General features: G+C 33.3%; 1 protein-coding gene across 19 annotated transcripts in view; it reads right to left on the bottom strand.

The window, feature by feature from the left end:
* The window catches only part of LOC130898343 (protein muscleblind), a 559,833-nt gene that overhangs the window by 368,208 nt on the left and 166,117 nt on the right, over positions 1-25,508 (bottom strand). The window contains exon 3 of one of the 19 annotated variants that reach the window (XM_057807592.1): positions 8,988-12,753. The exons of the other annotated variants lie outside the window; for them this stretch is intronic. Within the exon in view, the coding sequence (XP_057663575.1) occupies positions 12,676-12,753 (78 nt within the window). The 3' untranslated portion in view covers positions 8,988-12,675. Of the gene's footprint in view, positions 1-8,987; positions 12,754-25,508 lie in introns of those variants that run through there. 19 annotated transcript variants of the gene reach the window in all.

Below are 25,508 nucleotides of genomic sequence, written 5' to 3'. Positions count from 1 at the left end.
AACTGGATATTGCACTTGCCAGTTTGGAACTTTATAGTTCTCGAAATAAAAGAGACTGATCGACATATACATACATATTTGAGATTTGCTGAAAAATGAATAGCCAAAAATTGAAAGAAAATGAGAGTTTGTAAATATTTCATTTATCTTTATTGGTATTTACTGTAAGAGAACAAAACTATGAATGTTATAGAAGATATTTAAAATGACTTCTTCATCCCCAATTAAAACAAGATTGCCTAATCCATCTTCATATCTAGTCCAAGTCTCTGGCTGTCACTAAACTTCCTTCCAAGTCGTTCAATACACCAAAAAGTAAATTCACACGAGAAATTTTGCATTGTCTATTCGGTCAACGTGCCCGATCCATTCGATATCTCTAATTTGTAGGTATCCATACATTTAGATCATTCAATCTACACGTTTTTCTAATTATCTTGTTTCCTTCGCTTCCTGTCTAACAAGATGTCCCAATGATTATCTTTAGCAACGGTATCTGTAACGTCATTAAAGCCTTTCTTATAATATTTTCTGTTCGGATGTGTTTCGCCAAATAGAATTTTTGAGTCATGCTTTTTCAATATTTTTCCCATACCTACACTACAGCTCTCAACTTTAGACTTTTTGTCTTTGTTCTGCACTTAGTTTTAAATGTTAATAACACCAAATCAATTGATTTGGCTTCCTAATTCAAATATTTTAATATCCTCTGCTTAACATGGAATCTACATGTCTCTATCGATGGATTTAACAAAATATATAATTCGCTCAGGAAATTTTGGATCATTTTATGCGTTGGTGCAATTCCAACTCTGTTCTCAATGTATATGAATAAAGGAGAAAATTCCGAAAGAAGGTGTGAAATTTCCTCCCTTAACATGTATTTCGCTTCTCACTTTCTACTTCCTCGGAAAGGAACGTTAGTATTTAATAGAGTTTTATTCAGCATCGTATTTTTGTTAAATGCGAAGGAAACGAAAGGTATACTATATTTCAACCTGTGGAATTTTAGACGTACATTTTCCTTCCCCAGAATTAAATTATATGATGCATCAAACAAACTAAGCTTGACTCTCCGGCTCAGCAGGATGTTAATGGATATGACCTGCAGAATGAACTGAATCTCGAATGGGAAAATATGAGAAAAAGTAATATATTATTGAAGAAATTTACTTACTGTATTACAAAACAGTGAAATAATTATATATAAACTATTTTTTATTGATTAAATGCTTCAAGTGAGTTGAGGTTAATTATAAAGTTATAAAACCTCGAACAGAGAGCCATAGAATCCTCAAAGATATGGTAGGAAAAATTACTAATGATGACTATTCAGTTAAAGAGCTAGTCAGTTATTTTTCATTACTTTCGACAGGATGAAGGAAATCTAAGGATGGGAAAAAAGTATGCCACCTTTCAATAATAGATGGAAATTATTCCAAGTAATATATGGGACTATTTACCATATTTGACATTTTAAAACAATGCTTTGAAATCATTTTATAATATTTGTTATACAACACTTTGTATCTGGGTAAAAGGAAATATTTTAGGTTATGTATTACGTGCTAAGGTTTCTTAATATATAAAATTCGAGTTCAAGTTAAAGTCAATTGATTCCCAATAATGTTCACGGGATACTCGACGGGGGTCCACGTTGGACATGACAAAAAATGGACATTTATTTGGTTTCGGTAGTGAAAAACTTAAAATGCATATTCCATATTAAGTACATTGCGTCGAGACTTGCCGTTCGCGCGCTGGCCACCGTCCGGTCCGCAACGTTTGTTCAGACGTGCAAATTAATATTCCATTGTGGAATATGTGCTTGCAATCTTGCATGAACTTGTTTGGTTCTTCACCAATATAAATACGAATATCAAGGATAAACGTTACTCATTTGTTTCCGGAAATTCATGAAGAAAAATGAGACGTTATTAGTATTGGCCAGTGACGGAATTTGTGTCCAAGACTTTTGAAAGAAAAATAGTGATTTCCAGGGTCGGAAAACTAAGTACTTCGCTGCCTATTTGTTATATGCATTTAGTTTTGTGGAGTTTTGATATAAAAATATTGTTTAAAAGTTTCTATAGAATTTATATAACATTTAAATAAGTTTTAAAATATTGGTCGACCCGAATTTTTACAGTTTGAAAACTCGCGGGTATAATCCCTTGATAAAGATATTCAGGAGGAGCTTCTCGAGTTTAGCACTAATGAGGAGCTGGAAGTGACTTTTAAAGGAGGTTATCAAAAATTTTGGCTCAGGTAGAAATACCCGGAAAATATCCTGGAAAGTGGGTAATCGTGCAAAAGCATCTGATAGCGTTTCCTTTCGTCGAAAAAAAGTTTTCTAAATAAAATTGATGTTGTTGAAGTTGATTTTATTATAAAATAATCAAACCTATCAATCAATTTAAACTTTTCTGTTAATTCTTCGTTGATACTCAGCCACGACGCAAGTTTCCATAGATAGACCTAATCTTCACTTTTTTTCGAAATTTAGAAAGTTGAAATAATGTCGACAGGATCTAGCGAAATTTGTTTGGAAACTAATAATGTACAAGGAGAAAGAACGAATGGAAGATCCCAGAGTAGGCCCAACGAGATTCCTTCGAACTATCACCCTAACTAAAACTCTAGAAAATACTTCTCGTACTAGCTGTAGAATTTCCAATGGTAATTTTCAATTAATGAACACACCCTTCATACTACCCCTACACAACACTCATAATTACACTGACTGATACCTGTCTCGATAATCAAGTTATCGTCTTCAGAGACGTAAACAGTTTAACTTGAATGAAATTATTGAAAAGGAAGCTGAAGCCTTTATAAATTCTACATTTTCACATCGTCGCCGATTTCAAAATCACCATATTTGTTACCAGTACTTGTTTCTAAAATCTAAATCTAAATGTCTATCTATCATTACAGGTGTGAGATGTGGGATGGGGTTTGTTATCTCATAGAGCCATTCTTCTAAAATTTTTCACATTTCTTTCGATCTATTGTTTGTGGTAGTACCTCGTGTAGTTTCTTTCCTTTGTTCAGTCCAGGTATTCCTTGGACTTTACTGCAATAAATACTTTTCCTGCGTTTACTGTTCTTTCTGATATTTCTTTGTCTAATTCTCCTACCACTATCAAGGTACCGAGGTATTTGAAGTGTTCTATTTGTCTATTACCTATTTTAATCTCATATGTCTTTGTTTTTAAGTTTGTGATTATCATCTTGGTTTATTTAATCTTTTATTTAGGATTCCTTCGTCCTCTGCAATCTCTTTCAGATCAGTAAATAGGCGATGGAATAAACGAAGAATTTGCCAAAAAGTGCACAGTAACCGTTCAATACACGAAAGTTTGACAAATGGTATTACCTATAGTGAAAATGAAACTTTCCCTAGACCGTGGTAAGAACCATTTTATTTAATACTCATAATATTACACGCGAGTCATGTCCGCGCATCCATAAATATTAAATTGTCAACTGATGTAAATAAGTCTTTAGAATATAAATCTGAACTACATTCAAAATACAATTAGGGAAATTGAGGAAACAGACGAAAGGGGAAAATACTCGCCTCAACTCTCCGTCTCGATAGGGATATTTGAGTGTATTGTCAAGTTTCCATGGAAAACAGAGCGTATTAGGAACATAATAGAGCAATTTACAAAGATGGGTGATTCATATAAACTATGTTTGTTTACTTCTTTTGAAATTTAGTTTTCAATTGGTTGGAACAATTGTTTCTCTGATGAGAATCTGACCAATTTTCTCGGGGCCCGAAACTTTGAGATATCTGGAAACGAATTGTTAACAACTCGACAAAATATCTTGATTATGGTTTTTGAATGAGATGGGTATAAGGAAAAGGATTTTTTTGTCGGATTTACATTCGCAGTAAACTTTTAAATATAATATATTTCATGTAATTTCAATGAATTCATTTCAATATCCGTCGAAAATGTTTCTCTGTTGCCAATATTCATTATAGCGATAAATAGAGCAAATACAAATTTTTCCGCGTCAGTCGCCGTTCCTACGATGACAGTTTCTTAATTCCTGTTAATTGAAATCGAATATCACACTGAGTGAAAGCTCTGTTTGCACATTGTTCATCGATAAAAATTACTGACGTTTAAGTAATTCGATATGGATCGAAAATAGATTTTGATGTGTTTATCATGTTTCGTTTCATTGTATAATTTTAAACGTAATTCATTCCAGCTAAATTTAACGAAATGATAAAATAATTTTCACAGTTTCTCTCGATTGAAACGACTGAAATATTTTGGAAATTTGATTTTGAGTTCTTCGTGGTAAAATTACCAGTATGGTAGAAATGGCATGGAATAGTATATTATAACACAAAGCTTTTTATTACAGCAAGAGTTCCAAAAGAAAGGAATGCTGGAATGGACTACTATTACGAGTGTTTCATACTATTTTCTCTGTTTCGACTTGTATTCATATTATTTATTTATAGAAAATTTGTTGAAAATATACATTAGGGAAAATACACCGTCACGTATGGGCAGTGGGGGCCTTAGGGGGTGGCGAACAGGGCCTCGCTCTTACAGGGGCCTCGCCCCAAGCAAATCTTAAAAAATATAAAAATTTTTAACTATTTTTTTATATATTCACAGACAGTTCAAAGAAGTCAGAAGATGACGTAAAAAAGGCATTTTCATTATGAAGGGGGAAATGAAGGTGATGAATTGAAAGCGAAAGAAATTTTCAAAATAAACTATTTTTATGTCGACAATGTGCGCGCAAGCTATTATCCTAGGTTTGTGGCTCTTAAACATCATGAAAGCATATTTGGTTTCATGTATAATATAAAAAAATTAAAGGAAATTAATTATAGTGATTTATTGGACATGAATTGTACGAAAAACTGAAAATGTTCATCCGTGTGTATGAAGGAAACGATGACATTATCTTTGTGCTAAAATACATAATAGAAAAAAAATTAACTGAAGTTTACCCCACTACGTTACGTCTACAGAAAGGAGTTTTTCGAGGCTTAAAATTTTTACAACATATTTGAGGGATTCGATGACACAAGATCGGCTTTTAGCCCTTGTTATTCTTTCAATCGAAAATGACGTAGCTTATTCGTTAGATTATTGTACTTTAATTAAAGATTTTAGTCTTAGGAAAAGCCGCAAACATCAATTTTAAAATTTATCAACTCTGTATTTGTTGATTTTGTAAATCTTTCAATGTAAAATATTTTAAAACTCAAATTTGATTTATTTGTATAATTTTAGCATTAAACATGACACCTACCTAAACCAAACAACCAGACCTACTTTCGCATCACATACTTTTCACGAAGGACAAAGGGCCTCGCAAAGACCTGACGCTCAGAGCCTCGCAATGGGTAAGGCCGCCTCTGCGTATGGGTCATTGATTGATGTTTGACAGTTGACGCCTCTGCGTATGGGGTCTGTTGGTAGCACTGATTCATGTTTGACAGTTGACTTTGAAAATATTTGAATTTAAAAGTTTGCTTAAAGCTGCTCTCCATTTACATTCACGTCAACTTAGACACGCAATTATGTGAGTAACTTAAACTCAGATATTAAAGTCACTGCTCCATCGAAAATAACCATTCGCTATTGGTTTGCTGAGCTTAAGCGTAGTCGTACAAACACCGATGATGATGAACGTTCTGGTTTTCCAATTGAGATGATTACATATGAAAAAAGTCCTCAAATCTGGTTATATCCAATCGTAAAATGAAATTACGTAAGATACCTGAGGCCATGAAGATATAAGAAGGCAGTGTGTTTGGAATTATGCATGAACATTTGACTTTTTTCAAAGTGGTTGTCGCGTTTACTCAAACTCGATCAAAAACTACAAGGTATTGATGATTCGGAACAGAATTAGGCCATATTTACACGTAATAAATCAGATGGATCAAACATGAATCCATCCAAAGGCACAACAGTCAGCTTATGGCTTCAGTATTTGGGGATGCGGATGGAATATTGTTCATCGTTTATCTCAAAAAGGGAGAGAAAATCGATAGCGAAATACTACATAGAGTTGTTGGGTCGATTGAATGCAGAAATCAAGAAAAAAACGTCCTTATATATCGACTATTTGGCCAAGACAATGCACCGATTCACAAGTCGATGGCAACGATGATTAAATTGAACGAATTACACCGTCTAGTCCAGATCTGACCCTCTATGACTACTGGCTATTCGCTGCTTTCAAAAAAATGCTCTCTGGTGACAAATTCAGCTCAAATGAAGAGAAGCAATTGCTGAAACTGAAGCCTATTTCGAGACAACGGAGATATACTTCTATAAGTACGGCATCGAGAAGTTTGAAAAGCGTTGGAATGATATGATTGTATTGCTCTTAAAGGAGATAACATTGATAACATCGATTACCAAAAAAAAAAAAGTTTTATCGAATGATATTTTTAATAAAAATACGTTTGGTGGATTTAAAAGTTAGTAGATAATATAAATTTGCATCGGTAGGTTTGCACGTTCGTCGGATGCATTTAGTTTTCGAAAAAAATAAAATATATCTTCGGGAAACAGCGAATATATTCCATAAAGTTTATTTATAGTGCAATATTTCGCAACAAGAAGACAAAATAATGCACGTACTATGCATACATGTGAGAAAAGAGCGAACGCATCAAATTCAAATTGTTCGTTTCGGTATTCGCCTCACACGCTTGATCAGAAACTAGGGAGCCAAAAGAGAGTAAAGATAGAAAGAAACGGCGAGATAGATAGAATGAGAAACCCGAAGAGTTATTCAAATGGTGAAAATACAATTTTTCACATGTAAATTCTTGATGGTATCTCGACACGCATCGATATATCAAAAGGCGCTGGCTGCTGCGTGCTCTATTATGCAAGCCAACGGATGAAAAGTCGCTCAATGTTGTGTTACTTACATATATAGAACTCTAATGCAAAGATTTACTGAAAAATGTAAGAATGAGATTGCTATAAGTTAGAAACGAAATAGATTTTTAAAAAAAAAACCGCAACAAGTCACGTACAAAAATTGTATTTTGTATGGGGAATATATGATACGAATAACCAGTTACATTGCATGAAATCGTTTCGAAATAATTTTTAATACAACTCGATCTTATTCAAACGTCAGTGAAAAATAACAATATTCAACCCATTCATTTATCCACCTTGGCTTGTCAATGGAAAGGAATCCTGGAAGATCTTACGAGATGGTATAATATAGCGTCTATTGAATCTAAACACCATTACACGAGAAGAAAAAGTGCCATTAAACTATGCGTAGTTGGGAAAATTCGGAACTAAACACCATAAAAACTCCAAGCACGTTCACGCATGCTAGTTTGATATCAATAATGTATATACAACCCAGATAATACAAATTAGGTAGGAAAGCCCATCATCTATTCAAGATTCAAAAAATTGGACTACATAGTAGGGTTAAGATCACTGAAGATTACTAATAAACTACTAGGAGATTTAAAGAATGCATTAGTCATGCAATGATAGCTTAGACATAAGTTTAAACAGGAACGTTGACATCTGTATGGACCCATCAAGGAATCATCTACATATATACTTGCCTTAAGCATCTTAGACGGGTGTCATATATTTTTTAAAGGATCAGAAATAGCGGTTTCAGGAGATAGTGCTCGAAAACTGAATGGATAGAACTTTGATTCTCAAAAAATAGTCGCTACCTCAAGCATGTATAAAATCCTTTCAAATAAAATGGATTTTGAAAAAACGACGATTCTTTTCTGATATCTCTGTATATAGTAACATTCATTCAACATTCTCGAATATTATTGAAAACGAATCAACCAATTCTAATTCATCCATAGTTATGTTAGAATTCAAAGTTCTTGTGAAATTTGTGTTTCCTGATCCACCCTTCTAGTCCCTTTCGTCCTGAAATTCCTATCTATTGGACACGCTCAACGTAAATCCAAACAGTTTGGAGTTAGGCACGACTTGGGGTTTACGTAATGTCCTCATAGTTGAGATCAAAGTACGAAGTAGAAAGCCTTGAGAGGCTCAAGGGGCAGCCAGTCAATTCTCTTGGTTATAAGGATGTATAGATCGATTTTGTTACTTTATTATGCAAAGTATTTGAGATTCGCAAATTTAATAATTTGTTAGTCCAACATTATCTGCATATACTTTATTCAAAAATACCGGTCGCTTCAAACGGAAAATCGGAAAATTATTCTCAATTCAGGTTCATATTATACGGATACAGATGGAAGAATAATCAACAAAAATTTTGTAATAAGGGCACCTACTTTGTGGTCATGCGAGCAATAGATTCTGAGTAATTAAGATCATTACGGTATAATCAGTTGTATACAGGGCTTATTCTCAAAATCGTAACGTCGAAATGTTGTCTGAAAATAGCTTAAAAGAAGGTGAAGGCTTACTAAGATTATAACTTTTTTAGCTTTTTTAAGAAGGCTCGACATTTTCTAATTGATTTCTTCTATAAAATAAACGTGTGTTAGCCAATAAAGCTCACCATTGAAAAAGCCTCCTGGAAATACAACAGAAATAGGGGGCGAGGAAGTAGACAACGAGAAGCGATTACGATGAGGTTCTGTTTGGAATGAAAATCCAGGGGCGGATTCTTAATATGACGTGTGCCGTAACATTTATCATGATGAGAAATTTGCCGAAAAATGACTGCAAACATCTCACAACACGAAGATTCAGTTTAGTTCAGGATGTTTTGCTTATAAAGTTATATATACATTATTTTGCCATATAGAAGGACAATTCTGAGAAAGAAACTGCCAAAAGTTCGATAGGAAAAATCGCCTGTTATTTATATACAAAGATCTTAATTTTTTTCTTTAGATGAGCCCTTTCCTTTTGTTATTGTTTGTAAATCTGACCTTCAAAAACAGCTTTCCGGCTACTTGTTATGGTCGTGCCAACCATATGTTCAGAATTGATCGACTCATTTCATTTTCATTTTGTTTAATCGAGGAAACCAAACATGGTAAGGGGAATGTTGCGTCGAAGTCTTGGGGCTTCATAAAACGAATTAATAAAAAATATGAGCTAAAAACGTCGTAGTTATAGATTTCAATCAACCCATGATATTTTCTAAATATGTTTTGGATGTTCTTAGTATACCCGATACCCTAAAATACATTTCAATCAACAACTTGCTCGTAAAAGTGCCTTATTTGATATTTGAAAACTCTATTTTATACGACAATAAAACCACCCAACCGCAGTTTTATTGTTTACGTTGTAAACTCTCGTCAAATTTTCGTCTTAATAATGTTGAATAAGTTTATTTATATCTTATCAATATACGAGGGTTGTCTGAAATATTTCCGACCAATATCATTTTTTTTTCTCAATTTTTGAGTCTGTGCAGCGATGCATCAACCTTTTTAAGGTTAATCGCTTGATCAACTGCCAGTTATTTAAAGCCTCTAAAAACAACTGTTAACATCACTCATCTTGAATGATGTTTTCTTGTAACTTCTTCCTTTATCTGTTTAGTTCGCAATAAGATGGTGGAGATCTAGCATGATTTTCTGTGATTTTCATTAATTTCATCATTTTTGAATTTCTGTCTATAAAGAATACACTTATTTTGTCACAAAATCTAGATGGAGCTTAATATTCTTTATAATCAGTCATTTCTGTAAATCTTTTTTCATGTGCGCCAAAATGAAATATGATTTTTCTTTGATTACTCATTTCTTTTGTAGTCCTTTTCCTTGTATGTATGTAGATATATACTACAACCCAAAGGATCTGTTGTGTCCTTTTTTCTTCCTGCGATACTGGGGAACCCAGTGTTTACAGCTGATCTGTTAATCCCACTCATTCACTACAATATAATTTTTTTCTATTACAATAGATTTTGTGGAATGTTTTTCCCAGTGAAAACATATATATTTTGAATGTTTCCTCAGTGTGCTGCGGAAAAATCTTTTCTAAAAAAGAATAGATGTAATTTCCTTGGAAGTCTTTCTTTGAAATGATTTTTAAATCGCGATTTATCCTGAAACTTTACGTACTGTGTCAAACTCGTCACTTTTATTTTCATTGATAACTTTGTAAATCGTAAATTTCCCAACACCAAGCGTACTACTAATTAAATCCACTGTATCATCAACACTTTCGGTCCTTCCAAATTTTCCATTATCACACTAGAGTTCAAAATAGATTGGAAACTGTACCTTGCAAGTTGCAACTAAACTAAATAGATCTTGGACTATATAGAAAAACCTAAAATTGTATTTTCGGTGAAATTTGTCGGGAAGAGATTCTTGAAATTGAAATAAAACGGAATTTCTAGCTTTTATGAGCAAATAAGTACTAATAGATCTTATGATACGGCTATATAATCTTCAACACAAAAGACTGTTGACCAATCCAAACCGTTGTTTATTGTTCTGTTGTATAAAAAGCCAATAAAATCCGGAAAACTTGTATAGGCTCAGGCGCTTTAGATTAGGTATTCTGTAATATTATTTAAAATGACCGTACTAAATTTTGGATTAGTGAGTAGGTTTTATTACTCTCTACGTATATAAAAATTCACTAAGTAATATCTGAAAAGCTTCAATTTTGGATTTTTTCTGGAAGAGAACGCCCCATATCTCATAGCAAGTGTTGATAAAAAATAGACGCAAACATTTTTCTTTTTCAATAACTTTTCATGGATACTGTAATTTCTCCGATCACGTGTTTCCAATTGTACTGGTTCCGAATGAAATACTAAGTCGAGAATGTCAACTGGTTTATTCGACGTTCAGAAAAGGAATAAATTACAACGTGCTTACCTACACATGCACGTACCAGAAGAAGTAATAAACTAAATTAATGACATATATTGATATTAATGAGGCAATATTCAAAAAATATTCAGTAGTATTCTATTTTTGTGACTTATACCGATAGAATTATTATATTATTTACTGAAGCTTCCCTAAACTAGAAATAAATCAGTAATCAACCAATTAGTTGGAACCCATCTCAAAATTACCAATAAACAGTTCAAATATACCAAAACGCCGAATCAATAAAAGTTTCTAAAAACACATTTCTGAGAAGTATTTAAGACGACATTAACGAGCTCCCAGTACAACTAAAATTGCTAAAAACACAGTCGTTGACAGACTAAAGAAATATTTTTACGACTTCATTTATGCCAAAAACGGCCGTTAAGATACAACTGAAAATTGGGTGCTGAAATTAAGGCATAGATTAAAAACCGAAATGAGGGGTTCCCGTAAATAGATGTTCCTCGCTAGAGGAACACCGAACGAAAGACAGAAAAATAATTGAACTTAAGAACGTATTTTCTTTACTAAAAATACACCAGGACCGAATTTAACATATTGTGTCAATGAATAAATACAAAAGTAAAACCATTACGAACTAGCATATAGAAAATTTTCATAGATTTCATGATATTGTAAAAGTTATGCTGAAAGATTGGGCTAAGCGCGGGGAATACTAATAAATAAAGAAAGGACAATAAATTGTATGAAATTACAAAACTCAATTCATCATTCGAAAAGAAAATCAATTCACGAACACACTACCAGAATTAAAATTATAATCGATCCAAGATTGTAAGATGGATTGAAACTGACAATTGGACTGTCTGTCGCACGTTTCAGAAACCAAGTAACCGTCTTCAGAGAATGAAAGTGAACTGTTTGCCTCTCTGAATGTTGGTGTAGTGGTAGTGTATTCGGTATAAATATCATATAGATTAATATGACGAATATGGAATACAAGAATTCTAGAAGAACGTATTAAATCGAAGATATTTATTTTCTTTAATATCAAGGAAATTTAAGATGAATTTCTAATGACGTTGACGTCGTTAAATCTGTAAAATTCTTAGGGCTTGTTGTGGACAAGTGCTTGAAATGCAAGTTACATAAAAATATAAGTTCCTTCTGCTCTGCGCTGAAATAAGTTTTCAAAAAACCGAACTTATCCACCTTCTTAACAGTCTATTATGTCCTCCCTTTTGAGGTACGTGTGGTGCGACTCAATTTGAGCGAATCTTCAAACTACAGAAGATATTTACTCGGAACTAAACAGCAGGGCTCACTGCCAGGACTTCTTTGAAAGATTAATAATTCGTTTCTTATTCATCTTTGAATCCTTTTGCCTAATTCGTAAGCACACTATCCACTTAGGAACGCGGAGCACGACCTTTATCTACCTACTCCACATTCAGAATTAGTTAATGGCTCAATATTTTACAATGCAAAAAAGTGCACAATCACTTGCCAATTGAAATCAAATCGGTATCATCTTTTTCTGCATATTTTTATTTTCACAAGCTTTTGTCTACAACTTGTAACAATTTTTCGACAATAAATCATTTCTCTCTATTTTCAATTAGTAAATTATTACGATTTATATATAAAGCATTAATTCCTCAAATAAAACTGATTTTGAGCTCATTTTTTTTTTTTGAACGAACGTTATTTTAAGAAAGTGAAACATTACGATCCTGCGATAGGCGACCATCTCGTCGGCATTTGAAATGTAGCCGAAGAAGGAGTTTTAATATAAGCTCGGCGCTCACTCGCGAAACAAATTAGGTACAATTTAATCGGCCATTTAAGAAAATTGGCCGAATTTAGCTTTAATAAATTCAAGACTTTACCTCTTATCTTAACGCCTTGCGGCCTACCCGAAACGACGAAGCGGCAGGATTCCCCGCCCCATTTCTAATCCGAAAACTTACCTGAAATAAAACAAAATGTTTAATTAAAAACAATAAAATCCATCTGAACTTCATAGACAATTATAAATAATTAAATTGTATATTACACATAGCACAGCTAAATTATGTAAAAAAATTTTTATGAATTCACATTAAATTCGTGAAATAGGTTCGGTTTTTAATATCGATAATGATTACTTTGTCAAATTTGATACGGTGATGATGTTTTGAAACTGAAATGAAAAGTCAAAAGTTGAAAAATACGCTGCACAAAAGATCAGGGGAAAAAATAGTAACTACGAAACAAAATGGAAAATAAATATCAAACCTAAACCTGCACTGATCCATACTATGATACCGCTAGATGACTGCTTCGTATGTAGGTAGAGCTTTGAAGATTCGGTGCTGAAAGTTTGGAATTGAACTTGTAGATTCAGTATGCTAACTATTGTTATAATAATCATAATAACATTATCAATAGTGAAGATGATAAACTAAAAAAATAGGAGAAAAAACGAGAATGGACAGGGAAATAATGACTTATAGGAAAGGAGCCATGAAGCAAAAAAATAGTTAAAATATGTTTGAATTGGTATGGACACAAAAAAACGATAATAGCAAAAAGGCATAAGAAAAGAAGGAAAGGAGGAATCAGGAAAACTTGGATACAACAAGTAACAGTGGAAAGATGAAGATTCAGGAAAAGCAATACGATAAATGAATAGAATCGCAAAGGTCCCCAAATAGGAGGAAAAAACTAAGAAACAGTTCTAGAGGAGAAGAAGAAGAATATCTATTACGTTCCCTTCCTTTCAAATTCAAAATTTAATTATAAGAATAAAAGTTTTGAAATAAGCCGGTTTTATTTGGAAACCCAGACATACAAATGATGACAATTTTTGCCTGTTTTCTACTTGATGATATCGTTTAATTATTGGAGCTATCAAATTCGATGTTTTCAAAATTTTGGGTGTTTTCGTGATGGGAATATTGAGTGATTTGATTATTTCAATATGGATAACGATAAATTGATAAGTCGCAAGTGTTTATGAAACTTATAAGGCAAAATATATCATAACAGAGATATATAAAGAGGAAAGGTTCGCTGTAGAATACTACCAATGGTTATTTTATGAGGTTTACCTTATAAATAATTAAAATCAATATAAGATATTCTAAATTCACACTCCTAGTAACCTTAGCCTTTAGTAGATCATAAAAACATTACATTACATTTATACTAAACTAGTTATTTTTTTATGTGTTTTGGTTTTATTGATGGCAATAAATTTTTCTAATTTTTAATCATAATAACTGTTTATTTCCAACGGCGTTCCTGCTCAAATTTTATATGTATTTTGCTTTTTTTATCTCATAGTATTATGGATATTCAGATGTTTATACTAACCTATATGTATTGAAGAAATGATAAATCAAGAAACTTGCCATCACTGTATGTCAGTAGTTACTTTATACTTAAATTTGTTAACTTTCGAAAACAATCGGCTGCTACCTGAGTCTACGTCTGATGGAGGTGAATACATAAATGTTTAATAGGGGCGAAATCTGTTTCTTAATCATTCAGTAAGGGCGATTTTCTTTCAAATGAGGTAATTTTCTTTTAATGGATAAGTTAAATATATACAAAAGATGTTACTTAATGTTTTTTGTTGTTGTAAAATCAAAAAAGGTGTTATACGATATTATCCAGATTCATTTCAATACATTTGAGACTTATGACATAAAATATAAGGAAAAGGACCATTAGCTATAGTCTAACGAACTCAAATGAGATTAGACAGCTAATTTAACAAATTAAAACAATTTAGTCCGCTTCTGTTGACACGAAAGTATTATTACACTGGTAAACATTGTTTTTGTCACAGGAATGAAGATTAGTGTTTGTGTACCCTCATCAAGAATATATAATAATTTTGTTGCAATTACGTCCAGTGTTTTTTTTTAGAGTAACTTCAATTAGATAACTTACTTTCTATATACGTTTGTTATTTCGTAAAGATGCCACTAGAGTATTCTAATAACACCGAAAGTTAGGTTAGGCGTGTGGTGAATTAAATTTTATATCTCAGCTATTAAGTTGGGATAAATAAGAACCCAGACAAATTGCCATTTGCTGTAACAATGATTTGGACCGAACCGAAGGAGTTTTTTTCACTCGAACAAAAGGTATTGCAACAAAGTCCAAGTACACTATACAGTATCCAAACATGACTTTGGATTAACAGATTCATCGTGTATAATAACGGATTTTTTGTGCCAAAACCTCGGAATAGATCAAAAAGTCAGGATTCTACACTGAAACTTGTTCTAAGTCAGGGCGATAAGAAGATAGTGGCATAAGTTATGAACCAATCAAAAGTTATTTAAACGATTCAGAACGTGCGTTGCATCTGTCTAAAAAATAGGCTGAGCTTTTGGGGGTTTAAATTAAACAACTGGAATTCACTTTTTCGTGATACTTAATTTCTTATTTTCGACATCGTGACGATAAAAAACTTTAATTTTCTATAGCAGGTGATTTAGCAGAGTGTAATGACGTTCCTACGTTGAGGAATTTATAAAATTTTGTTCTTAATGAATCAGAGCCTTCTCAACAATCGACTGCCAATCATTTCTGTCCTGAACATGGTGCCTCAATCTACGAACTCCTAACTGGATCAGGTCCGCCTCAACGTACTCAAATACATGGCTCTGCGCGGGTATCGATCTGAAGGCATCCTCTCCACGTATACCAACCACCTCAGACGCATCCCCCGGACGAACTCCATCAAATCCGGTTCGTATTCCTTCGGATCCTCCACGCACCGTTCTCGCAAACAGGGCCAAAAATCTTACGTTCCCAGCAGTTCAAAATCTTTTCATTTGTCGTCGTCATAGTTCATGCCTCGAAACGAGTACTGGACATATTATTATCTTGTAAATTGTGAGCTTTGACATTCGTGAGAGCCCTCTAAACATGAGAAATTGACTAAAGGTGACAGTGAATTTGTAAATATGAAAGAGAAATTCCCTAAACTCAGCGTGGCAAAATTGAAGGAGTATTTGTAGGTCCACACATATGACAACTGATGAATGACAGGAGATTTGAAGAAAAACTGAATGATCAGGAAAAATGTTTTGTTAACGTTGTCCAAAATTTTGTAAGAAACTTATAATTTACCTATCAAGGTACTATTTAGGAAAATATAAGTTTTGATATTAGAAGGAAACCTGACGAGTTGATATATTCTCATTCGCATACGATTTTTCATTATTCAAAGCTCTATTAGTTTATATTCAACTATTGCGTGGCCGCACGTCATCTATCGGTGCTAGTCATAAATTATTATACTGCGACGAGTACACAGCCGTACGCGATCAGACGACACCGGTTATAATTTAACGTAGTGGTAATTGGTAGTTATTTCGTTTCCATTAACTCAGCTTTAATTTCACGACATCAAATCCCTTTCTATTATAATATTCAGATAATAGCGTTTTAATTCGTAAGTTTTTACGTGGATGACTTTTTTCAATTTCGTTATACTTGGATTTCAAATAATAATAAAGCTTTGGAAAAACGTAACACGCTGTATTTTTGTAATTGTAATTCCAGAATGTTTTATAGGATCGAGGACCTGTACTAGGGCTATATTATCTCATTCTTATTCTAAAAATGTTTCTTACAGTCGTTTGGACCAGCAGCCGGATTTGAGATGGCTTATACTTTTTTCCAAAGAATACTTCTCTCTCTACGCGGCTTGTTCGAGTGATAGATGCCCGGCGTTGTGTGTGCAAAATTGCTAAAATGCACACCATATTTGGAAAATGATCGGAACAAATTGTGACAGTCACGGAACGTAAAAATTCAAGACGCAAAGTCGAGCAGAATTAATTTTCACTTTTCTATAACTTTATTATTAAATATATTGATAACCAAGAAATTGAACAGAAAAAATAGAAGAAGTGTGTGTTTGTATATCGAGAGATTTTTTTTTATATAAAAAAAGATCGACAAATCATAACTGATGACTACTACTTCCGCATATTATGAGCGATCTACAAGGATTTCCCATTTGAATATGGAATTCTCAAGCTTTTCCTTTCTCGTAAAACCTACTTTATTAACTTTCCATTATATTTTATCTTTTATATTAGAGCTGATCCGACAAACGTTGTTCGTATGAATTATCAGAAAAGTTGAACGTAAGTATGAATATAAACTTGAAGCTGCAGCTGCTGTATCGAGCTGTTTATCTCAAGTACCTCGAAAATGGACTCAACTAACTAGCCCTTGATTAAGATGAGAATATACGAAACATTCTATTCAGTATTTCCTAAATTTATATCCCAGGTGACATAAGAAGTTTTTGTTGTTACAAACTCGTTCAATGACGTGGACCGTGAAGCCTGTACGATTCCCAGGAGGGACATTTACATTAAATTTTTTTACATATCGCGGAAATTTCTTCATATTGTTTTTATAACTTATTTACAGTATGTTGTGGCCGTTCTTATAAAGTGATTAGTAATAAGTTAGTGAATAGTGAAGTGGATAGTTTAGTGTATCAATAAATTAAGTGAGTAAGTAAGTAAGAAAGCTCTCAGTGTTAAAAACTGTTTAAATATATGAGAAAAAGATGTCAGTGAATTATTATTAATAATTATCTTATAATTTTATGATCAAATCAGTTAAAATAACCAATAGTGGGGAGACCCGCCTTCAGGGTCTTATGGGATACCTACTCATACATTTTCCGATTGACTTTTATGGTAGTTTTCTGAAAATATTTTCTGAAGGAAACGAGTAACAGTTGGTAGAAAGTCGCAGAAGTTAACATTTATGCCCACTTCAACATGTACCGCTTAATATAATTCTGACCGAACCGCTATCGTTAATAAATTTAAATCGGAAACGTAAGCGATATCCATAAAACCTCATCCCCATAAACCCCAAATGTTTCAGGATATCCAAGGAATGTGGTTACGTGGGATAACATCTTAATCTATTTGAAAGCTACAGTCGAAAAAATAGGAATATTGAGTTTATATGGATTTACTCTAAAAGAGTTGTTTTCTTGTTTAGATTTTGCTTGGTATGGAATAAAAACTGGATCCCCTACATTACGTCATAAAATGTTTAATTAGGGTTTAGCTGACTATATGCATAAAGGAAAATTTCGACTAAATGACATTAAAATATTTGGTTGCTTTAGTTTTCATTCAAGCATAAATTTTGCTTCAATAGAAATTGATGAAATTATCGCGTTATGAATCTAATGATCGTTAGTTTTATTTACAAACTGAAAAGCGTTGTACTTAAAATTGATCATTTGTATTATTTGAATCATTACTATTTGTATCTATTAACCGCATCCACGAATCTTTGTGAATGTTTTCCAGTTTAGGTATTTTACTGCCGGCAGCGCCGTTTCTAATAAATTTCAAATTTTGAGCATTTTTTTTATAAATTCTCCTGATACATCTTAATTAGATACTTCAACGACTCACAAATTGCAATTTAAAAAACTTTTATTGAAGATTTGCGAAGATTATACTGAGCCACACATACAATAAGAATGCTTTTGTCGATTGAACAAGTTTAACTATGGTGAATAATTTTGAACATTTGAAATTTAAATTCGAGTTATCCATACTATAATAAATTTTATATACTAAAAATACAGAGGGTGTTTTATAAGTAATGTTTGATCAGACTAAACTAGTTTGGCAACATGGTATTGACATTATTTGAATGATGACGAGTTTTTATATTAAATTTTTACATCAATTAACAATATTTTTCGAATGCATGAAACATTAACGTAATACATACACAAATTCCTCTAAATTATTCACCATTTCACTTAACAATTATTCAAGTATTCTATAGTTCATTTGTTATTTAGGTTTGAACAAAAGTTACTAGCAAATATTGTTTGGTCAATTCGCGTTTATCAACGGTCGCTTATTCGCAAATTACTGCCTCTGGCGCTGACCGGAGCTGCTTCATTGTTTCCAAACTGAAACATTGGAATTTATCACTATCATGTAGTCAAGCTGTATCGCGTTAAAATCTATACACAGTGGACACACAAAATTTTTGTTTTTTGAATGTACGTAATCTCTACGACTTCAAAATTAAAGAAAACAAGCTTTCTGGTGCTTTCATTGTGAAGACTGTTTCTAGATCATATCCGTAAATTTCGCTATCTAGGTAGTTTTACCAACACCTAATAATGATATTTTTTTAGAGCAAAATGGGGAAAACTTAAAGAAAACACTTTAAACGACGTTTACGATCTAACACATCAAAATCGGCAATCGGGCACATAACCAGAAGACTTACTAGTGACATCCATACCTCACAGAGATAGCTTGGTAGTTTTAGCGCGGATATATGATGGTAGTCTGTATATTTTTGAGAAAAATTCGTTAGAATCGATCGCTCGTAGATCTTTTAGTATCTTCTTCATTTTTTTCCTTATACCTCGTGGTTTTCTGCCATGTCCACCAACTGTTCCAGTTCTTTTGTCTTTATTTTCCTTTGATTCTTCTAATTTTGAGTCTTCGGTCACTTGATATACTTTCTATTTGTATTCATCTAACTAAAGAAATCAAGGATCTTTTTTATTGTGTTTTCTCTGTCACGAGGACCATCGTCAATACGTTAAATCCTTTTATTTTGTCATCCTATTTTATTAAAAAAAAAACCACCAGTTATAAATCACTTTTCTAACAATATAAACACTTGTTATAATTTATTTATTTTGACCTATGACCTTGAATATAATTATGTATTATATCGAACAGCTTTTATCAAAAATTCATCGCATTTTTTCCATTTGTTTCCCTTTTCCCATCTCGTACCTAAATATTTCTCTTCGCCCGAACAAGCGTGACATCTAAAACAATTTTGAGAAATTTAGTTATAAACTTTCCCGTCCTCCTTCCGACTGAATCGCAGTTAATTGATGGGACAAAATTGTTTTGAATTTAATTATTTAGCGAGAGATAATTGGAAACCGTAATTTTTGGCCATTGTCAAAATTAACGAGCAAGAGAGCGTTACAAATTCAATTGTTTTCGGACGACGCGGTTTTTTCTCTCGTTTGGATGATTACACGACAACAGGTGATAAGATTCTTTTGTTGATTGAAATAAACAAAAAAAAATGATGAATCGGAAATAAAATAATGGAGACAATAATCAACATTCACAACTGACAGTTGAGTTGTTTATTTATGGCGTTTTGATCGCACATATTCTGTCATTGTCATATGTGCCACTAATTATCCGAATCTCTAGCTATTATTAGGGTAGTTTCATAATTCCATTCAAAAAATCACTAACCATCAAACGTTTAAAACTTTTAACAAAGGCAAAGGCACGAGGCATCCGACACGAGTCTTGGCGACTAGCTATCCACACTCTCGTCATACATTTTGTTTTTATAGTTAGCGCACCGACCACTCTCTCGCACTTAAGTTCTCTCGTGTTTATCGTTTAATCTTGTGGAGTGTCTGGATCGGGCTTTTAAAATTTCTCCACATAAATCACCACTACCTATGATTGAGAAGTACTAATTGATGTAAGAAGGCGAATCAAAAAGGTCTTTTTGGATGAGACGCAGTGATTTTCACACTACGTCCAACCTTTCTTCCCTAGAGATGATTTCATTGTTTGTGCAATAGAATCTCTTCCTTCTTAGTCAGTTATTTTTCATACATATTTCATGAATTTTTCACCATGGAAATTACAAAATTTCCAGGTAAAGACGAACCGTTTTTTGATGAAATGGTTCAAATAGTCATCAAATCCTTACTCTTGAAATTAGGCAATGTGGATTATCAGCAGTCAAAGCTTGGTATTCTTTAATACCGAATGACTTCATGGAACCAAAGGTTTCATTTGCTGTTTGGTCTCTGGTGTGTATCGAGAGGATACAAGTTTCTTTAGCGTTTAAGAAAAACACCAAACACTCATTTGAAGAGAAATTATCACACGATAGCGTTTGTTTGTTTGTTTGTTTGTTTGTTTCTCTTTGATTTCGAAAAGTTCTACACAATGATGGTCCATTTCATTACAAATCTTTTGGTTTTGAACGTGAAGCCAGTTCCTCTATCGTCTGTTACAATTTGATCTTCGAACTGAATCATCTGCTTCAAACATATGTATATGTCGTAGGTAAATAGACAAGTTGGGATTTTAGCTAGTATACCAGGTTATTAGGCAGTTGGCTGATGGAGTGCATGCCTATTCTCCCGGAGTATCAGCTAAATGCCGGACAATAGATTATTCTCCTGGGACTTTAGCTAAAATTCCGATAACAGACTATTGGGTTTACAGAATAAGATGAAGAAAAATAGGATAAAAGAAGTTCTATTTATTTATTTTTTGCATGTCAAAATACATTTTATTTTATTTTTAAAACAAGAACACCGGTTTGTTCCACATTGTTTACCTAACCTAACCTAACTAGTCTGAGCATGAGCTTCTAAAATTTTCTCATAATAATCTTCTACAAGCACACAGTAAATAACAGCATCTGTTTGCTTCTTTCTTTTTACTATTACGTGACATTCATTTTCGATTTGCAATAGTTCATAGCTATTCACATAATGATAGTAAGTATTGCAAGCTTTAGGTCTGGAAGACCAGCGAGTAAAATTTGCTTTACTTTGTCTAACTGTTCTTTATCCCATATACCGCGATTACCTTTCTGACTATTAAACAATTTGGCCGATTTTTAGCTAAAGTCCCAGGAGAATAGACAAACACTTCGTCATTTTTCGACGAATAGTCTATTGTCCGGCATTTGGCTGATATTCCGGGAGAACAGGCATACGTGGCGCGCCATCACCCTATTATCCTGGATTATTAGTTAAAATCCCAACTTGTCTATAGATCTACGATATATATATATAGAAACAGATTGTACTTCTAGCAGTTATTTTTATAGTATGAATATAATAGAGATTTGACAGATGGTCACGAAGCAAAAAAAACAGTTCTCTTTGTTTTAAGCGGAGTTATTCTAAGAAAAGAGACATTTTCATGAATTAATGTTTTCGGACGTAATTACTTTTATTACCAATGGTGTTTAATTTCAAAGCTGAGAGGGAGAATATCCACGAAAAAGCCACAAGAGTCATTATTCACAAAAGATTTTTGCTTGGCTAAAATAATCACATGAGTGACAGACGATATGGGAAAATATGTGTGACATTTTATTTTGCTAGATCCCCAGACCTTACAATAATGGAGTTTTTCGTATAATGAGGAAAATGAATATAGATAATTATAGGAAAATTCTTGCTTTCCTTGAATATCAATTGTAGAATCGTACAGCTAAAAACGCAAACACTTTTACGCCACAACATTTTAATAATTTCGTAAGCAAAGCTCCCGATCAAAAATATCTGGCGACAAAGGTGGTAGATTTCACAATAATTCGATCATTATTTTCATCTAGTACCAAATAAATAGTTAAAAATAGTTAATGGTCAAAAAAATGTATCGGATTAGTAAAAATTAACATTTTGACGTAATCAAGTTTCCTTGGGAAATGTCATCGATACTAAGCGCAACATTTATACCAAATTCAACGAAATTTTCAATTCGTGTGGAAAAGAAAAGCAATTAAGAATAGTTATGTGGTTAAACGTATTTATTATCTGTTTAGAGTTAGTTAAAACAAAAACCAAATTAGATTAAAAGTTATCAAGTGACGGTTTGTTCAAAGGATTTGTTCTTTTTTCATATTAACCCCAAAACAAACATAAAATTTCGCCCTACGGCGTATAATGGCAACTTCAGAACCATCCACTTTGAAACTTTACGAGCAATTTTCGACAAGGAAAACCGCAACATGATTTTCAATAGAGAAAAGATTTACGGCCATATTTTATGCATGAAGTAAACGTGTACGATATGAAATATTAATACGCACTCACTCTCATAACATACGCATTATTGCTTTTCGCATATCTATTTGTAAAGACGCGAATAAAAAACAATGACTAATGTTATTTTACTCCACTATAATTTGTTGGCGGCTACATCATTGATGTTGTTTACGATCTTGTATTGAACCCTCATTCATTTTTGGTAAAAAGGGAGAGGATCATAAGGGAACAAAAAGAAAAGTCATTAATTCTATATGCAGATTACATTGTTGGCTCGTAAAATTCACTTTTTATGATCGATGGTAGCGGATTTATTGAAAAGTGTATATAATAAACTCCCTTTACAAATGTACTCAATCGTTTGTAGGAAAAATGAATTGAAAAAATTTCATTTCTTATACATCGAATTGAGACGCGTTGTAATTTCGCGAACTCGGCTGACAAAAATGACAACATTTGGCCAGGTTGTCAATATTTTTTATTATAATGAAAGCGGCGTATAGCGAAAGTAAAGGAAAAAAAGAAGTCATCGGGTGCTAGGAACGTGACTTTCTCAATATCGTTACCGTCGCGTCGTTTTCTTGTTGGCGAAATGTCGGCAATATTTGCAACAACAAATCACCATTTCGACTGAAGAGGCAGGTGTTTTCGACATCAGCGAACTGTATCGAAACATGCAAAATGAAAATTTCCACCGAAATAGACACGGCACGTTCCTTGTAACAATTCACATTTATGGCCCCATTAAAATTTTTCCATCGGTGTAAATTGGCAACGTTCTATGCTCGGGAATATATTACGAGTTGCGGGATCTAAAGAAGCTACTTCCAACAACACCACAAATATTCATTCTTTTGTGCGTCGTGCTTTCGCTGAAAAAAAAATCTATCGATCGTTATTGTCAATAAAGCTATTTTGATATATCCTCACTCCTTCTAAAAAAAAATGAAAAATTGAGCAATTACAAGAATAATTGGTAAAGCTGCTTAGCTTCGTTACGCTGTCCATCTTAGGATCATTCCTCCTGGAGCTACTGTACACAACAGAACTTTTACCACTCATCTATTTCCATGTCAAACTCATTGCACTGACTTACTCAGTTGATTCCCGCTGCCCACAGCCACCAGGTTCACTTGTTCTAACTTGCCTCCAGCAGCATTGTCATCTGGTTTGCTGGCACAATCTGTTTATCTATATTCATAAATTTGAAGCAGATATATGATTCAGTTCAAAGATCAAATTGTAACAGACGATAGAGGAACTGGCTTCACATTAAAAACCAAAAGATTTGTAATGAAATAGACCATCATTGTGTAGAACTTTTCGAAATAAAAGAAAAACGCGCTGGTTAGATCTCTACATATTTCCTTTTTTAAGCTTTGCGCCGCGTATCTCGCAAACGCTATCGTGTGATAATTTCTCATGAGTATTTCGTGTTTTTCATACACCAAACAGCAAATAAAACCTTTGGTTCCATGAAGTCATTCGGCATTGAAGAATCCCAAGTCTTGACTGCTGATAATCCACATTCCCTATTTTCAAAAGTAAGGAACAATCAAATGCGATTGTTTTACCATCTTATTTTGGTGATTTGATGACAATTTGAAGTTCCTTTGAAGTCTTTGTAAATGTCCAACATCACACTTACAACCTGCAAATATTTTTCTCTGTTTTTCTGTATCGAAATTAACGTTTTAGATGAGACGAAATCAAATTTATCATTTTGAGAATTTATGGTGAGGAACTTCTGTCATTTTGTTCTCTCGTATGTATACATTTTATTTTTGTCTGTAAATCTTCCGGTTGACGTTACGAGTACAAGTACATAGGCGGTGCATACTATCGGTACATTTCAACAAGAAACGAACAATATTATTTTAATTTTGTATTTTTGGGGATTCTAGTAGAAAGAACTGGATTTGGAAACCTGAATAGTCAAATAAAAACAAAAGTTTGGAAGAGCAGATGGAATCAAAGTATATGTCGAAGAAAAACTTGAATAAGAATATATAAATCGTTAAAAAAATGTTGGATAGATGGATAGAAAAGACGAACTAATAAGGGATAGGAAGTTACAGAAAACCTAAATTATAATAATATTCACACCTTGAAAGAAAAAGTGGAAAAAAAAAGATTGTTTATAATAAATATTTGAACTAACGCTTGGTCCAACAAGAATACGAGGTTTTTCAAGGACGCTAGAAACGCTGTTAGGCTGGATTTGGCGAGATTAGCTCCCTGTTTCCCAGTTTCCACCCCTTTGACCTGTCTACAACGTTCATTCTTATCTAGGTAGCAATGAAACATGGAGTTTCCAATTGATACTTACGCCAAGTGCGAATTACGTTTTTTACACACAAAAAACGTTCCTCCCGTGAACATTCATACCCAGCCGTGTATGGGGAAAAGTGTATGAGCGTGCAACATGTGCGCAATGACGTCCATGAGGAAAAACTTTGTGGTCGGCCATCGTTTTCCAACGAAATATTTGCGAAAGTGGAAAGCAATGCTAATAGATGGAAGGGTGATGGTTCCGGACCTCACAGAGATGATTCATCAGCAAGTCCGGCATTTACATTTTGAGAGACCGGATATGCCTAGATGGATGACAAAAAAACGGAACGTGATTTCCATCTCTTTCCTGAATTAAATGAACTCTTGGAAGGTACGCATTTCAGAACAGACCAAAAGCTAAAAGAAGACGTGTTTACCGTGGGTAGTAGTATTATTGAACTCTTTAGTTGGTGAAAATGATCGTAAAGACAGGACAAATATCCTTGATGAAGAAAAATCTGATCGACCAAGTTTCATGAATGAAGACATATAAAGTTAATGGCTTGACGAGTTTTTGCGACAGTTTAAAGATAA

This window comes from Diorhabda carinulata, chromosome 9 (genome assembly GCF_026250575.1).
Source record: "Diorhabda carinulata isolate Delta chromosome 9, icDioCari1.1, whole genome shotgun sequence".
Lineage (NCBI taxonomy): Eukaryota > Metazoa > Arthropoda > Insecta > Coleoptera > Chrysomelidae > Diorhabda > Diorhabda carinulata.
The sequence above is the reverse complement of the archived record's forward strand: the minus strand, read 5'-3'. Positions and strand labels throughout refer to the sequence as shown.